The 18,354-nt window shown below is 42.8% G+C and overlaps 1 protein-coding gene across 1 annotated transcript in view; it reads right to left on the reverse strand.

The window, feature by feature from the left end:
- The window catches only part of LOC309566731 (thyrotropin-releasing hormone receptor-like), a 143,732-nt gene extending 125,605 nt beyond the window's left edge, over nt 1-18,127 (reverse strand). Inside the window, exons 1-2 of the mRNA XM_082272001.1 lie at nt 17,951-18,127; nt 14,881-15,772 (exon numbers count right to left, since the gene is read on the reverse strand). Coding sequence (XP_082128127.1) covers nt 14,881-15,684 — 804 coding nt within the window. The 5' untranslated portion in view covers nt 15,685-15,772; nt 17,951-18,127. The remainder of the gene's footprint in view (nt 1-14,880; nt 15,773-17,950) is intronic.
- Between the last annotated feature and the right edge of the window lie 227 nt (nt 18,128-18,354).

The raw sequence follows: 18,354 nt of genomic DNA on the forward strand, positions 1-18,354 counted from the left end.
GAGTCCTCAGCCCCCACACACATATATCAGAGTCCTCAGCCCCCACACACATATATCAGAGTCCTGAGCCCCCACACACATATCAGAGTCCTGAGCCCCCACACACATATATCAGAGTCCTCAGCCCCCACACACATATCAGAGCCCTCAGCCCCCACACACATATATCAGAGTCCACAGCCCCCCACACACATATATCAGAGTCCTCAGCCCCCACACACATATATCAGAGTCCTCAGCCCCCACACACATATCGGAGCCCTCAGCCCCCACACACATATATCAGAGTCCACAGCCCCCCACACACATATATCAGAGTCCTCAGCCCCCACACACATATCGGAGCCCTCAGCCCCCACACACATATATCAGAGTCCACAGCCCCCCACACACATATATCAGAGTCCTCAGCCCCCACACACATATCAGAGTCCTCAGCCCCCACACACACATATATCAGAGTCCTCAGCCCCCACACACATATATCAGAGTCCTCAGCCCCCACACACATATCAGAGCCCTCAGCCCCCACACACATATATCAGAGTCCACAGCCCCCACACACATATATCAGAGTCCTCAGCCCCCACACACATATCAGAGTCCTCAGCCCCCACACACATATATCAGAGTCCACAGCCCCCACACACATATATCAGAGTCCTCAGCCCCCACACACATATCAGAGTCCTCAGCCCCCACACACATATATCAGAATCCACAGCCCCCCACACACACATTTATCAGAGTCCTCAGCCCCCACACACATATCAGAGTCCTCAGCCCCCACACACATATATCAGAGTCCACAGCCCCCACACACATATATCAGAGTCCTCAGCCCCCACACACATATCAGAGTCCTCAGCCCCCACACACATATATCAGAATCCACAGCCCCCCACACACACATTTATCAGAGTCCTCAGCCCCCACACACATATCAGAGTCCACAGCCCCCCACACACATATATCAGAGTCCACAGCCCCCACACACATATCAGAGTCCTCAGCCCCCACACACATATATCAGAGTCCACAGCCCCCCACACACATATATCAGAGTCCTCAGCCCCCACACACATATATCAGAGTCCTCAGCCCCCACACACACATATATCAGAGTCCACAGCCCCCCACACACATATATCAGAGTCCTCAGCCCCCACACACACATATATCAGAGTCCTCAGCCCCCACACACATATATCAGAGTCCTCAGCCCCCACACATATATCAGAGCCCTCAGCCCCCACACATATATCAGAGCCCTCAGCCCCCACACACATATATCAGAGTCCTCAGCCCCCACACACATATATCAGAGCCCTCAGCCCCCACACATATATCAGAGTCCTCAGCCCCCACACACATATATCAGAGCCCTCAGCCCCCACACATATATCAGAGTCCTCAGCCCCCACACACATATATCAGAGTCCTCAGCCCCCCACACACATATCAGAGTCCACAGCCCTCGCACACATTAGAGTACATAGCCCCCCCACACATTAGATTACATAGCCCCCCCACACATTAGATTACATAGCCCCCATACACATTAGAGTACATAGCCCCCATACACATTAGAGTACATAGCCCCCATACACATTAGAGTACATAGCCCCCATACACATTAGAGTACATAGCCCCCATACACATTAGAGTACTCTTCTTTGCTGTACTCAGTGTCTCTCCCCCTTCCTACATTATGTCTCCCCTACCCAGAGATGTATAGTAACGAAGTAGAACTACTTAAGTACTGTACTTAAGTACCGAAATGCGGTATCTGTACTTTCCTAGAGTAGAATTTTTTTCTCCTACTTCTACTTTTACTTCACTACATTTTTTCGATGATTTCGATACTTCTACTCAAGTATTTTTTTTTTTTGTGCTGCATAGTTACTCGTTACTTTTAAAAAAATTACCACTGCCAGAACAGTAGATGGTAGGTTGCATAAAGCTCAAAAAAATGTGTATAATGTCATTTGTAAATCAGCGCATACGAAAATAAAGGCTGCGTATAATAAAAGCTGCTATACCAAATCTTTCCAATAAAAAGAAAATATGAAACAAACAAATAAATGGTGCTACAGCGCTTAAAGTGCATCAAGAAACTACTAACAAACACAGGTTAATCATTTAAATAAATCATTTGAAATAATAAAAACAATATGATGTTCAAACTTTTGACTTATTTCTTTAATAACTACATAACACAGTACTTGTACTTCTACTTTCAGTACTTGAGTAGAATTTTTTTTTATAACTACTGGTACTTTTTACTTTTAGTACTTAAGTAGCAAATTTTTTGAAAAAACTACTTGCAATACTTAAGTAAAAAAAATGTTGAATACTTTAGTACTTCTACTTAAGTAACTTTTTCTGCGAGCACTTCCACTTCTACTCAAGTAATTTTTTGATCGAGCACTTGTACTTTTACTCAAGTAGAAATTTCGAGTACTTTATACAAGTCTGCCCCTACCTTACACAGCCAGGAGAACTCGAGGCATAGCAGGTCTGGAGGAAGGAAGCTGCAAGATGGTGATTGGTTGCTTAGACTGCCATTCATCTCTGCAACCAATCACTGGCGTTTTACCTCGGGCAGTTCCCGCCCTCCCTTCAGAGCTGTCCTGCCTCACGCTGTCGGCTCTGCAAAGAAATCATCACAGCTGAAAGGAGAGCAGGCTGATAAATGGCGAGACAGCTGCGGTCCGGGAGGGGGAAGGAGGGGGGCCGGAAACGGACCGCGGGCCGCCATTTAGTGATGCCTGGTATAGTATATACACTATAATGTCAAAAGTATTGTGACGCCTCACTTTAAACCCACATGAACTTTAATGGCAGTCCAGTCTTAAGCCCCGTACACATGCACCGATTGTTGGCCGACCGATCGGCCGTCTTTTGTCCAGTGTTGTTGTGTTGGTTGGAATGTGCTCTAGACTGCACACAAATTTTCTCGGCCAACAACAACCAACTTCAGAAGTGATGTCATGTGATGGTTAACTTTCCGTGTTTTTTTTCTTCTCTGAGCATGCCCAGTCTTGCTCATCTGATGTTTGTCTGCCGAAATCTGTACTGACTGACGGAAAATCGGCCGTTGTGGTGACGGCCAACAAAAATTTTATAGCATGCACACCAGATTTTGTTCGGCTGGAAAGTCGCAGTCGGTTGTCGGAAGCATCATACTAACAAGCCGAAAATTGGCCGATCGGACGTTGGCCGAAAATTCACGGCCAACAATCGGTGCCTGTGTACGAGGCTTAAGTCTGTAGGGTTCAACTCTTCTGGGAAGGCTGTCCACAAGGTTTAGGAGTGTTTCTATGGGAATGTTTGACCATTCTTCCAGAAGAGCATTTGTGAGGTCAGGCACTGGTGTTGGAGAGAAGGCCTGGTTTGCAGTCTGCGCTATAATTCACCCCAAAGATGCTCTATCGTTCCTCGGATGAAATTTTACTTCCAATTTTCTTATCATGTGTACAGACTAAGACTGGGATGCCATTAAAGTTCATGTACATGTAAAGGCAGGTGTCCCAATACTTTTGGTACTAAAGTGTAGACTGATACTGATTGGTGAAGTCACATTCAGGTCCAACTTTATAGATCCCGCACTATAACTAAAGATTAAAGATTGCACTATAACTAAAGACACAAAGATATCTAATGAACAGAACGGTACAGGACTATTTTTGCTCTTTTCTTGGTGCGCAAATGGCCATCAGTCAATAGGCAATAAAGCCAAAAAAACAAAAACTGCAAATTAATTAAACCATTTCGGTGCAAAATGACCTTCAACTTCCACCTTTCCCTGTGTATAATATTCAGTACAATCAGGGGTTTGTTAAACCAATTCTCGTGGAATGTAATTGTGAAAAAATAAGGTCTGTCTATTAAGGTCAGGGTTTATCTCTCCACTCCGGTGTCAGCTGATCCGAATGAAAATCAATGATTCCATCAATCAGTGTGTCATTAGGCCAGTCACTCATTCATCTGTCTGTGCCGCCAAGGGATCATATATAAACCTGTCACAGGAAAAACCTGGTAGAAGGCGATAGATTCCAAATCACAGAGGAGACTAAAATGATACATTTCTGCACTCACACAATCTACATATCTAATAAAATGTAGAAGCTTGTGAAAAGGGTCCGATTTCCTTTTTAGGGCCCGTTCACACTAACTTTGGTCTCTGAAGAGCGATCTATGCTCGGATCACTCTTTAGAGAGCATTTGACTCAACACAATGCAACCTGCTTTAACCTCTTCAACCTTGCACCAGTGCATTGCACACAGTTGCATGGCACTTGCAGAACGTCCCCATTCACTTGAATGGGTCACAGGGGGTATAATTAGAGATATAATACCTAGATATATAATATTAAGGGTATAAGAAGGGGGGAGGGTGTATAATTCCATCTGTGAAGCAAAGCACTAGGGTCGCGGTATGTACACCCCCAGCAGCTAAAGGAGGGGTAGCAGTTGGGGTTGCCCCCTCGTCCCTTTAAACCAGGACATATGAATTACACAGGTTCTGAGGCTAATACAATGCACATAAGGCACCAAGTGAGTTTAATTATCACCTTAATCAACCTCAGAACCTGCGTAATTAATGTGTGTCCTGGTTTAATGGGATGAGGTATCAACCCTAGTAGCAGTTGGGGGGAAAAAGCTCAGCTCAACCGTTGGGTTTTACTGCCCCCCACTCTAATGGGCCATGCACACTATAAGATTTTCTGAAGACTTTTCCTTCAGATTTACCAAAACCAGATAATATGAGGTCAAACCTAAACACTTTCAATTTGTATGCATTCTGGCAGGCCCTTGAACTACATAGAAAAGGTAAATCTGAAGGAAAAAGTCTTCAGAAAATCTTATAGTGTGTATGGCCCTTTACTGTGAACAATCTCTTACAGCCTTTAGGACCTCTTAGTACTAGTCTGCATGAATAAATTCCCAACATGCAACAACATACATCAACGGTATTTTTGCTGAAACTACTTTTTATTATTAGAAAGCAATCCGTGAATTCCAGTTAAATGATTTTGCCCAGTCTAAGATGATGTCCTCAATCCTCTGCAGGCAGGAACGAGCATTTCCTCAGTCTCCTCTCCTGTATGATTAGACTGTACATTGTAACTTTGTAGCAAGTCATAAGGATGGATACAGCAGGGGCTGATCTGTGTCACACAAGAACTGCACAGGTACCTGGATTTACATATTTGTGTCATCTCTGAGCTGACATAACCATCCAGAAAGTAGATGGTGACTATATAGTTGGAAGGAGCTGGGAATATCTTGCTATCACAGTAACCCTAAAATCTAAGAACTGAGCAGATGACTTAACTTTCAACCAATCAGAAAAGGCTACAAGAGGGACTTCCACTTTTCTATACCATATTCAGCTGTCTTATCATTATAAAGTAAAGCCCTGCAGAATTCCCAGAAATAGCAATGCAGATAGATTGACTTTGTACTAACAACTCCCATTTTTACAGTCTTCCCTCCCCACCCCCATCAGTTGTGCAAGGAGATGAAATCTGTCTGTGCAGTCCAATGGGCACCAGAGTTGGACCGAGTGCAGGCAGTAATCAGGACTCGGTAACAGACCTGGTAAGACACGCCCCCTTTCTTCTCTACAACAGAAGCCTGTGGGAGGACATTTGTGATAAAGGGTGTGGCTGTTACTCAGCTCTGTCAGCACAGAGCACTGCAGTGTGAAAAGGAAATTTTAAAGTGGTTGTTGTGAAGGCAGAAGGTTTGCATTGTATTCTCGTCATTAAGATAAAAAAAAACCTTCTGTGTGCAACAGCCCCCCTAATACTTACCTAAGCTCCATCTAGATCCAGCGATGTGCTGTGTGAAGAGACTCCGTGTCCGGTACTATCCCTCCTGATTGGCTGGGACACAGCCATTGGTGCCTGCTGCTGTCAATCAAAGTCAGTAAACCAATGAGGAGAGAGAGGGGGTGGGGCCAAGCAGCGTCTCCGTGTCTGAATGGACACACAGAGGAGCAGCAGCACGGCTCAGGCGCCCCCATAGCAAGCTGCATGCGGTAGGGGCACTCGACAAGAGGGAGGGGCCAGGAGCTAAAAAGAGGGACCCAAAAAGAGGAGGATCAGGGCTGCTCTGTGCAAAACCATTACACAGGGCAGGTATTATGTCCTAAATGTACATAATATAACTGGGTACTAATATTTATAGGTAAAGTTGATCTAGGGAATATCCGATTGCCTCTCGAGCGATCATGAAGGATTTTTTTCCCCTGCTTGAGCAAATTGGATCATGCCTTGCTGGGATTTTCGCCTTCCTCCGGATCAACTGTGGGTATAGTATTGTGTATATGGGATTGTTTGGTTGTTTTTTTTTTTTTTTCTTTTTTCTTTTATTGGTTGAACTAAATGGACTTGTGTCTTTTTTCAACCATATGTTACTATGCCGTTTCTCCAGCAATTCCAGAAGTAGAGAGCAGGCACAAGGAGAAGGGGTCTATTAAGGATCATCAGATATAAAAGATAGCAGTACTTTGTTACAGAAATCAGATGACAAAGGTTTCTTCTGTAATATAAATAAGCCGTATTATAGGAGGATCATTTTAGGACTCAAGTAGGGTTTGAAGAGAAAATCAACACAATTTGAGATGATTACACGAGCGTGCTGATGGAGCCAGCTGTTCCCTCACGATGAATAAATATCATTGGATGGGAAATCATCACACCTGACAAGGATAGGGTTCCTCGTGTTTATAGGCGGTGTTATGCTGTTAGTATTGTGGACGGCACGGACTACATTATGGATGCAATGTGTGAGACGTGTAACGTCATCCTTTTCTCCTGGAAGTTACCAACTGGAAAAAGAGGAGATGTAATACACTCTACTGTATGAAACAATTTAAAGGGTAATTTCATCCCAAACTTCTATTTCAGTGTTGGGTAGATGTTGGAGAGAGAAGCCCCCTGATAGTCACTTATATCTCCTGGGAGACTATTGGTGAGATCTCTGTGCTGAGTTCCTGGGGCTGTGCCCATTCAGAGATTTTCCTACCATCCCATTTTATATTATGGAGAATAAGTATTGAAGTATGAGTCACGCGCTGTCTGAGGGAATATCTCAATTAACACTTCCTAGATGCTGCATGTACCGATACTGAAAACCATGCAGTCAAAAGCTAATAGAAAGGGGTGGGGGATACTGCGCTTCTGGGAACTGAAGAAGCCACGCGAGCGGAAGTGGCGTAACGCGTAGGGCTGCTAACTCGAAAGTGACGTATGTACGCGGAAGTGAGGACCGCGATCTTCCCTGTCTGCAAACTAAAGGCGCTTTTTTGAACGATTTATGTAAGTGTTTTTAATCTATGGCAATAAAGTTGATAGTATACGGCAATATTGCACTATTGTGAGCCCATCATTTTTGAGATCCGCTGGCCACTTGGAGACTATAGAAGCCCGATCCATCTAAGGGAGATTGAATACCATCACTGACTGAGAAAATAGGAAGGAGAGGCGAGGAGCTCTGAGTATTGTACATAAGGCGCATGATCTATTAGATGGAGGTGAGCGACTAGCACACCTTCAGGGGTACACGAGTGAGAAGAAGCACCCCACTTTACTTAATACGGTGTTAGGTGGAGGGTTTATACCTCGAGGATATTTCTGTCACCTGGTCACAGTTTTGGAACATTTATTTGCCACCTTTGAACTTTTTTCTGGTCACCTGCGGCATTGTATAAAGGACTTTGTGACTCTATGCACTTTTTTTGTTTAATGCACCAAGCACTTTTCTTGTCACTTTATTGATTATATGTTTTTGTATAAGTTTATTGTAATGAGAGTTTTTATAATTCATTTAACTTATTGATTACACTAATGCACTTTATATTTGACGCACCTTTATACAAACGAACACCGTTTTATTCTTAGAAAAATATATTTTTTTACAATATTTATATTCACTAATTCACATATAAGGTGCACTTAAATATTTATTTAAGGACTAATCACACCACTTCCCAGAAGCGCAGTATCCCCCACCCCTTTATATTATGGAGAATGTAATAGGAAGAACTGGAACACCCAGTTTTTTAACAAAAATAACAAACATGCCTATACTTACCCGCACTGTGGAATCGTTTTTGCACAGAGCAGCCCCAATCCTCATCTTCTGGGTTGCCTCGCCGGCGCTTCAGTCCCCCCCTCTTCATCGGGTGCCCCCGTATAAAGCTAATTTCCCTGGGGGCACCAGTGTGGGCTCACTTCCGAGTCCTGCTGCTGCGTCCATTGACACAGACAACGGGACACTGCCCCCTACCCGTGGTCCCATGTCACTGGATTTGATTGACAGCAGTGGGAGCCAATGGCTCCCGCTGCTATCAATCTTTCCAATGAGGAAACATCTCTAGGTCAGATTGGGCTCAGGTAAGAAAAAGGGGGGGGGGGGGGTCTGGGGGAGCTGGGGAACAGAAGGTTTTTCACCCTAATGCATAAAATGCATTAAGATGAAAAACCTTGAGACTTTACAACCACTTTAATTTGTATTTTATATTTGATTTTATATTATATTATGGAGACTGTCATAGAAGGAGCTGAAACACACAACACTTAAAGCGTTACTAAACCTACAACAGTAAAATGAGTGTGTATATGCAGTAGAGTATGCTTGTTATACTCACTGTGGGACCTAAGGGGTTATTGTTGTGTAAAGGAGTTGTTTGATCCTATATGCACAGATCCTTCTCTTCTTGCATTGTCTCCATAACCTGTCTGGAATTACTGGAGTCAAGCTGCACATGCTCAGTTTGCTGAGTATTGTTACAGAATTTTTTTTCTTGTGAGAGTACATGTGATCAGCACAGGGCCAATGAGCACTGTCCAGACAGAAGGTCAGAGGTCCTGCGCCCTGAAAGGACAGCCAGTGTAGTATGAAAATTCCTCCTACAAGCTTTAACCAGACACTGATAAAAGTCATAAGACTGCTATATACTGCTGATTAGAAAAGGTATTTAGCAGTTTATATTTACCGTTTATTTATTTAAGTAATTGCATTTCCATGTTGCGTACTGTGGGAGACCAGATATAGTGAATGCATGATCTTGGGTTTAGTAATACTAATATGTATTTTATATTTAATTTTATATTATATTATAGAGAATGTAAAAGAAGGAGATGAAACATGCAAGGCTTAATTTGTATTTTATATTTGATTTTATATTATATTATGGAGAGTTTAATAGGAGGAGCTGGAACACACAAGGCCTAATTTGTATTTTATATAAAATTTTATATTATATTATGGAGATTGTCATAGGGGGAGCGTGAACACACAAGGCTTATTTTGTATCTTATATTTTATATTATATTATGGAGAATGTAATAGGAGGAGCTGGACCACACAATGCCTAATTTGTATTTTATATTAGATTTTATATTATATTATGGAGAATGTAATAGGAGGAGCTGGAAAACACAAGGCCTAATTTGTATTTTATATTTGATTTTATATTATATTATGGAGAATGTAATAGGAGGAGCTGGAACACACAAGGCCTAATTTGTATTTTATATTAAATTTTATTTTATATTATGGAGAATGTAAAAGGAGGAGCTGGAACACACAACGCCTAATTTGTATTTTATATTAAATGTTATATTATATTTTGGAGAATGTAATAGGAGGAGATGGAACGCACAAAGCCTAATTTGTATTTTATATTAAATTTTATATTATATTTTGGAGAATGTAATAGGAGGAGATGGAACGCACAAGGCCTAATTTGTATTTTATATTAAATTTTATATTATGGAGAATGTAATAGGAGGAGCTGGAACACACAAGGCCTAATTTGTATTTTATATTAAATGTTATATTATATTATGGAGAATGTAATAGGAGGAGCTGGAACACACAAAGCCTAATTTGTATTTTATATAAAATGTTATATTATATTTTGGAGAATGTAATAGGAGGAGATGGAACGCACAAGGCCTAATTTGTATTTTATATTAAATTTTATATTATGGAGAATGTAATAGGAGGAGCTGGAACGCACAAGGCCTAATTTGTATTTTATATTACATTTTATATTATATTATGGAGAATGTAATAGGAGGAGCTGGAACACACAAGGCTTAAAGTGATATTAAAGGCAATTTTTTTTATTTTTTTTAAAACAAACATGTCATACTTACCTGCTCTGTGTAGTGGTTATGCACAGAGCAGCCCTGATCCTCCTTTTCTCAGGTCCCCCTCTGGCACTCCCGGTCCCTCCCTGCGCTCCGGAGCCCCTGCGCTCCATGTCCATTCAGACACAGAGCCGCCGCTCAGCCCTGCCCCCTATCTCTCCTCATTGGCTCACTGACTGTGATTCACAGCTAACGAAGAGGAAGAGTCCCCGAAGAGCCAATGCTCTCGTACACATCGCTGGATCAAGAGGGAGCTCATGTAAGTATTGGGGGGGGGGGGGCTGCTGCACACAGAAGGTTTTTTTTACGTTCATGCATAGAATGCATGAAGGTAAGAAAACCTTCAGTCTTTAGAACCACTTTCATTTGTATTTATTTTATATTATGAAGAAAGTTATAAAAGGAGCTGGAACAGAGAACGGTTAGCAGAGACATCCAAAACTTCCAGGTGGTCAGAAGTAGAGATGAGTTTAGTACCAAAAAGAGTTTGGAGTTCAGATTTGGGATGAGTTCAGAGGACGCTCATGCTCATCCCTAGTCAGAAGCTGAGTCGGGAAGTATGGCTGAGGGGGGGGGGGGGATCTCACTATTAGAGTGTCCAAGACCAATAAAATGTCAGGGGCCACCAAGCTCCACTCATTAATAAATTTTCATTTTCAGGTGCACTTACCCTTTAAAATTGTGAAAATTACTTGAGAGAGAGCTCATCTAACCTGTGAACTATTGATGGGCAAAATCAATAGTCAACATCTGGCTTGTTACTTGTCTACATTCTCAGAATGATAGGAGGAACGGGTTAGCATAGTTTCCAATCCAAGTAAAATGTGCTACAATACATTTCACAGTACAGTGAGTCAGTTTATTCTAAATGCCACCCCAATGGACACCTGTGTTATAAGGCACCACTGAAAAAAATGCAACAGGTTCTAACTTTATAGGCAATAAGGAAAAATAAAAATGTCTGTGTCCCTGTTGGAGTTTTTTCCTGGTAAAACCATGGTCACTATGACTCAAAGTCAGGAGAAATTGCTCTAATGGAGCTCCAGCTAGCAGAAAAAAACCCAACAGTGGTTCTAAATCTTCCATTCTCTATTCTAAAATGAAAAAATATATTTTTGCCAGCTTTACACTTTAAGGTAACTGTTACGATAATGTTACACCACAGCCAACAATACATATTGAACCGTGCCAGGTTTGCATCCAATGTATATATGGCAGCTTCATCACAATGGATCCATAAGATTGTACCACAGCTTATCTTATGTGAGCTCCTCTACTGCAACCCTGGAATAGTGAATGAGATCAAGACAAGATAGTCCTACCAATGACTGTCTGGTGTAGAAATGTGTAATCTCCAAATACGGAAAGGATTCTTCACAGTAAGAGCTGTGAAAAATGTAAATAGACTTCTTCAAGAGCTGGTACTGTCCAGCTCAGTAGACTGTTTTTTAAAAACAGGCCTGGATTATTTTCTAAATGTACATAATATAACTGGATACTAACATTAATAGGTAAAGTTGATGCAGGGAATATCCAACTGCCTGTTGGGGGATCAGGGCTGAATTTCTTCCCCCGCTGAAGCAAATTGAATCATGCTTTTTTTTTTTTTGTCTTCCTCTTGATCAAGTGTGGGTATAGGATAGTGTATATGGAGGTTTTCTATATGTGTGTGTGTGTGTTCTTTTTTCTATGTTGGTTGAACTGGATGGACTAGTGTCTTTTGTCAACCAGATTAATTATGTAGAAGTTAAAATTAGTGCATTAGTGCATAAGAAGCACAGAATTCATAGCAGTTGTCCCAGCCATTCTCAACCAGGGTTCCTTCAGAGGTTGCAAAGGGTTCCTCTAGGCTTTCATGGTGCCTGCATAACCCCAGGACCAACATCACATGGCAAAGTCATGACACCAGTGATCTTTGTCGCTATCTGTAAAGGATGGCACTACTGTAAAGGCATTCTTTCTACTGCATAAAATGTATCTCAGACCATATCAGGTAAGCATTGCCACCATCCCTTGATAAGCAATAATTATAGAAAAGGTTTCTCCTCTGAGTGGGATTTTGTGGGCAATAAGAATAAAAGGTAATAGTATATAAAATCCATCAATTTTATTAAACAAATTTACACAAAAAGAGACATTAAAAATAATGGAGCAACAAAGCTGCTTGCATTGCATTGTGATATGTGTTGATCACTGCCTATGCCAGGAGCTTTGTTGCTCCATTATTTTTAATATGTCTCTTTTTGTGTAAATTTGTTTAATAAAATTGATGGATTTTATATACTATTACCTTTTATTCTTATTGCCCACAAAATCCCACTCAGAGGAGAAACCTTTTCTATAATTATGGCATTCTTTCTACTGACCACTGATGTAAAGGGCATTTTCCACACTGAGAACCATTGAATTGGTTTTATCAGAGGTTTCCTAATGCCTCGTACACACGTACCGATCGTCGGCTGACCGATCGGCCGTCTTTTGTCCAGGGATGTCCTGTCCGCTGAAAAGTGCAAAAGACTGCACACGAATTTGTCGGCCAACAACAGCCGACTGCAGAAGTGATGTCATGTGATGGTTAACTTTCCGTGTGTTTTTTCTTTTCTGAGCATGCTCAGTCTTGCAAATCTGCTAATTGTCGGCCGAATTCTGTACTGACTGAGGAACAATCGGCCGTTCTGGTGTTGGCCAACAAAAATTTTAATGCCTGCACAACAAATTCTGTTCGGCCGAAAATGCGCTGTCGGCTGTCGGAAGCATCATACTAACAAGCCTACAATCGGCCGATCGGTCGTCGGCCGAATATTTACGGCCGACAATCGGTACGTGTGTACGGGGCTTAAGACCTAAAAATGATTTCAAGGGTTCCTCCAAGGGTTAAGCAAAGGCTAAGTCATCCAGCTGGACTTGGTCAATGCTAGGACCTTTTCCAAAGGCTTGCCTAAATTCTACTAATAGGTGGCAGGTCTTTGATATTTAGAGGAAACAGGTTAGGACTGAATTATTGAAGACAAAACTACAAAGTGATAATGCACCTGACCTGTATGCTTGTTCCAGGTCAGTGACCCACTGCAAGGTAAAACATGGATAAGCATGACAATGCCACTGCTTGAACCTTTAAAAACAAGTTGGCATCATCAGCTTTAGTATTTTAATCTTGACAAGCCCTCTTTGAGGCTGTTGGGTTTTTTTCCTTGTGAAGTCACCACCTAGTCCAGTTGGAGAACCCCTTGTATTCATTGTATTTTTGTTTTATGTAATAAAATTTTGATCTATATATACATTGTTGCACCCTTCTTTCAGTGTTTTAGTGGCATGCAAAGTCCCAAACCATCGGGGGTACCCTTTTTGTATCTATCTATCAGGATGATGGCCACAAACACTGGGTACTAAGTGATAGGTTCTACCAAAAACCTTGTATTCATTGACGAAAAATACAAGGTGTTCTGTGACTGGCGATGACGCTGAGCCAGTGATCCCCTGTGTTCTCTGCGCAGAAGGGAAGTAATTCACACAGAACCTGAGCAGAAGATCATGGCTATCACTGTAGTAGTGCAGACAACGACAATGATTGTCGGCTTCCCTCAGCAGCTCATCAGGTATGAGATATGCCTACTTTCATTGTGCCAAACTGGACCAATGTAATAATGCAATACAGATCATTCCTGGAGCTTAGCTTTAACCACTTAAGCCCCGGAAGATTTTACCCCCTTCCTGACCAGGGGGTATTTTGCGATTCGGCACTGCGTGACTTTAACGGACAATTGCACGGTCGTGCGACGCTGTACCTAAACGAATTTGACGTCCTTTTTTTCCCCACAAACAGAGCTTTCTTTTGGTGGTATTTGATCACCTGTGCGATTTTTTGATTATGCGCTATAAACAAAATAAGAGCGTAAATTTTGCAAAAATAACAATATTTTTCACATTTTTTTAAATGAAATTCCCCCCCCCCCAAAAAAATGTAAAAATCAAAATTTTTTAACATTTTCGGCCAATTTGTTTTATGCTACACATGTTTGGTAAAAAAAAATCGCAAAAAGCGTATTTTGATTGGTTTGCGCAAAAGTTATCGCGTTTACTAACAAAGGGAAAGATTTTTGTCATTTTTGTTGTTTTTTTTTTTTAACGCGTAATGGCGGCGATCTGCGATTTTTTATGCGGTACTGCGACATTGGGGCGGACAGATCGGACCCTTGACTGACATTTTTGACACTTTTGGGGGTACCAGTGACATTACTGCAGTAATCAGTGCTATACATATGCACTGTTACTGTAAAAATACACTGGTAGTGAAGGGGTTAACTTTATTTGAGAGGGAGGGGCTGTGTGTGTCCCTAGGGGCGTAGGAACAATGATCAACGGTCCTACATAGTAGAACCGTATGATCAGTGTTTCTACACAGGGGAGAATGACAGGCGGCTTGTTTACATTAGCCGCCTGACTTTCTCCCTCTGCAGCGACGATCGCAGAGTGACCGGCGGACATCGGGTCCGCCGGTCACACGCGGGGGGGGGGGTCCGTGACCGCGCGGGAGCGTGCCTCCGGTGGCGTGCGCTCGCTCCCCAGAGCCTCACAGGCTAGTGATGTTTATTTACATGACTTTGCCTGTGAGGGGCTGACCGCCGCAGTATATCTACTTGCGGCGGTCGGCAAGTGGTTAACATCTGAATTGATGCAGCTAAGGGTTAATATTGAAAAAAGTACTCACTTGTTTTCTGGAACTGACAGTATTTTTGTTGCCTTTGCAAGAAAGCTTAATGGAGTTATAGGGCTTCCCATGGTGTTTGGAGCTCATCCTGCTAAGATCCTGAGGGTTAGAAGGCAACGGGTTCATGAACAATATCCGCGCTATCAAGCCATACAAAACCGTAGCAAGGACCAAGGGGATGACGTAGAAGATGGTGAAGTCCAAGAAGTAGATGGGTGTGTACAAGTTCCTGGGCACCCTGTAGCCACAGCTGACTTGGATCCCATCAGCAAACTTGACTTCCTTGGTGTCGACCAAAAAGAACCACATGACACAGTAGACCGAGGTGAACATCCACACGAAGGCAATGATCTTCTTGGCTCTGGACACCGTGCAGATAAACTGGGCTTTTATGGAGTGGCAGATGGCTATATAACGCTCCACAGTAAACGCTGTGATGGAACAAGCCGAAATGTTGATGCCAAGGTATTGTAGATAGGTGATGCACAGGCAGCCAACATAGCCATAGACCCAAGAGGCCACCACCTCTGAGATGTTGGGGAGCCCTGCAGCCAACAAGACTATCAGGTCAGCAATGGCCAAGCTGACCAGGTAGCAGTTGGTTGGGGTCATCATGTGTTTGGTTCTCAAGACCACCAGAACCACCATTATGTTGCCAGCGATCCCAACTCCACAGATCAAAAGGACTAAGAAGATGGTGACAACCTGGACCTCTAAAGCATTCTGGGGCATATTGTCCAAAGTCTGGTTCATCTCTGTCTCGTTTGCCATATGTACACCTAGAGGTGCTGTAAAGTTATCCATTCCGGAAACTGTTACGGGGATTTGGCAGCAGTAGTTAACCAATGGAGTAGTGACTGTTGGAGGTCCGCCTTGCTCAAATCCAGCTTCCCTGTTCATAAACAAAATCTTTTATTAGAAAGCATCATTTTCACGACCCTTGTATCAGTAGTGTGTAGGAAATGACAATAATGATTCCAGGAAACAGCACAAATTGCAAAGAATAATAGGCTTCCTTTACTAACAGAAAATGCCAGTTGGTAGAAAAGACAAACAAGAAAAAGAAAAAAGAGGGGCGCACCGACCTAGTGCAGCATTCTTTCTGGCTCTGAGGAAGGGGGTTCGCCCCTGAAACGCGTCAACCTAGCCACAGCAGCCCCATGTGACCATCTGCATGTCCATTTGCTACATTTGGGACTTTGGCTACCTTGGAGATATACTATGTTGATGTGTGTTGTATCACACCAGCTTTGTGAGTACTTTGTACACCTTTTAATATTTTAAATAAATGGTTTTATGGTAATGCACTAGGTCGGTGCGCCCCTCTTTTTTCTTTTTTGTCTTTTCTACCAGTTGGTTCTGGATACCCTTGATCCTGAAGGGGGCAGCAAGACCGATAGCTCTTTCAACATCTGAGTTAGTAGTGCACCTCTTTTTACTCCATCAAGATATTACTCAAGCGCAGGAGATTTGGTCTTACTACTAGAAAATGCCAGTTGCCTGGCTATCATGCCTATCCTGCGGCTTCAGTACTTTCTGAGTCACTGACTTACACACACCTACACAGGTTGAACTGGATGGACTATTCTCTTTATTCAACCTCAACTACTATGTAACTATGTAACTATGTGACTAGAAAGCTGGCTCTGTAATTCTAAAAATTCTGAACCCAAAGGCAGCCAGGAAAAAAGCATTTTCCAAATGAGGTCAGTGATGCATTTTACAGATTTCCTTTAAAACCAATTGTTGAATGACTATAATAAATACAACGATTAGGCATCATTTTGGGATTTTTTTATATTACTTTACATGATTATGGAAGCATAGAAAGCAGGCGCACACTTGTATGAGATAAACACAGCGATCAGCGCTAAGACTAGTGAGACCGGGATCCTACACCAGTCGCTGCAGATTCCCCCATCACCCTACCGATGGGGAATTAATGCATATTACTGGGTAAGCGGGTTGCAAATGATATGTCATATCACACATACCATCCGGCACTTATTCACCAAATCCCTTTACCATCTTATACTGAGAAATAAAAAGCCAGTTCCGCCTATATCTTATACAGGATCAGAGCACCCCAACTGGTAGTCTGTTCTGAGTGGGCACCCAGAAATATCATTGAGACTTTAGCAGTGCCCTTACAAGATTTAAATTCCTCTAGCAGGAGTCTCAGAGTCTCATTCCCCTTGCAGAAGAGTCTCAGAGTCTCATTCCCCTTGCAGAAGAGTCTCAGTCTCATTCCCCTTGCAGAAGAGTCTCAGTCTCATTCCCCTTGCAGAAGAGTCTCAGAGTCTCATTCCCCTTACAGAAGAGTCTCAGTCTCATTCCCCTTGCAGAAGAGTCTCAGAGTCTCATTCCCCTTGCAGAAGAGTCTGAGTCTCATTCCCCTTGCAGAAGAGTCTCAGATTCTCATTCCCCTTGCAGAAGAGTCTCAGAGTCTCATTCCCCTTACAGAAGAGTCTCGGAGTCTCATTCCCCTTGCAGAAGAGTCTCAGTCTCATTCCCCTTGCAGAAGAGTCTCAGATTCTCATTCCCCTTGCAGAAGAGTCTCAGAGTCTCATTCCCCTTGCAGAAGAGTCTCAGAGTCTCATTCCCCTTGCAGAAGAGTCTCAGATTCTCATTACCCTTGCAGAAGAGTCTCAGAGTCTCATTCCCCTTGCAGAAGAGTCTCAGTCTCATTCCCCTTGCAGAAGAGTCTCAGAGTCTCATTCCCCTTACAGAAGAGTCTCAGAGTCTCATTCCCCTTGCAGAAGAGTCTCAGAGTCTCATTCCCTTTACAGAATAGTCTCAGTCTCATTCCCCTTGCAGAAGAGTCTCAGAGTCTCATTCCCCTTGCAGAAGAGTCTCAGAGTCTCATTCCCCTTGCAGAAGAATGCCAGACATATAAGCCTTTCAGCTTCTCACATGTATCACATACCAGTTATGGGTGGTTGAATTATAACTAAAAGTTGGCAAAAGGCTCCTTCGCTGTCTACCTAAAGCAACAGTAATACTATTAGAATGTGTTGGCAATGAGCTGACAATAAAAGCCATTGTAATAAGAGAGAAGAGTTTTCCTTACCATTGTAGGTGGTGCAGATGTCCAGGGGAGGTTGGTGGTATGGAGAGCTATGTGTGGTGCAGGTTCAGGACTGCTAGGTGATCCAGTGGAAGCAGCTTGTCCTTGTCCAGATTCAGCACCATAGACAGCTCACAAGGCAGCAGTCTGCTCTCCTCCACTCCTTCCTCTGAATGGGGAGTCATTCAGCACATGCTACACACCCCTCCTATACAGCTCTACACTCAGTCCCCATCTGAAGACAGCTGCCTGCATCCTCCACCACTTGTCCCCTGGATTCACACACTGCCCATCCATGGAGAAGGGCATGCTGGAACTTCTAGTACCACAACTGCCACTGCTTATTAGAATGTATTTTATTCCTTTATATACAGGAACATATTTCACATCTGTCAGTAAAGGAGCTT

The sequence above is a fragment of the Pelophylax lessonae genome (genome assembly GCF_965119305.1).
Source record: "Pelophylax lessonae genome assembly, chromosome: 11".
Classification (NCBI taxonomy): Eukaryota; Metazoa; Chordata; class Amphibia; order Anura; family Ranidae; genus Pelophylax; species Pelophylax lessonae.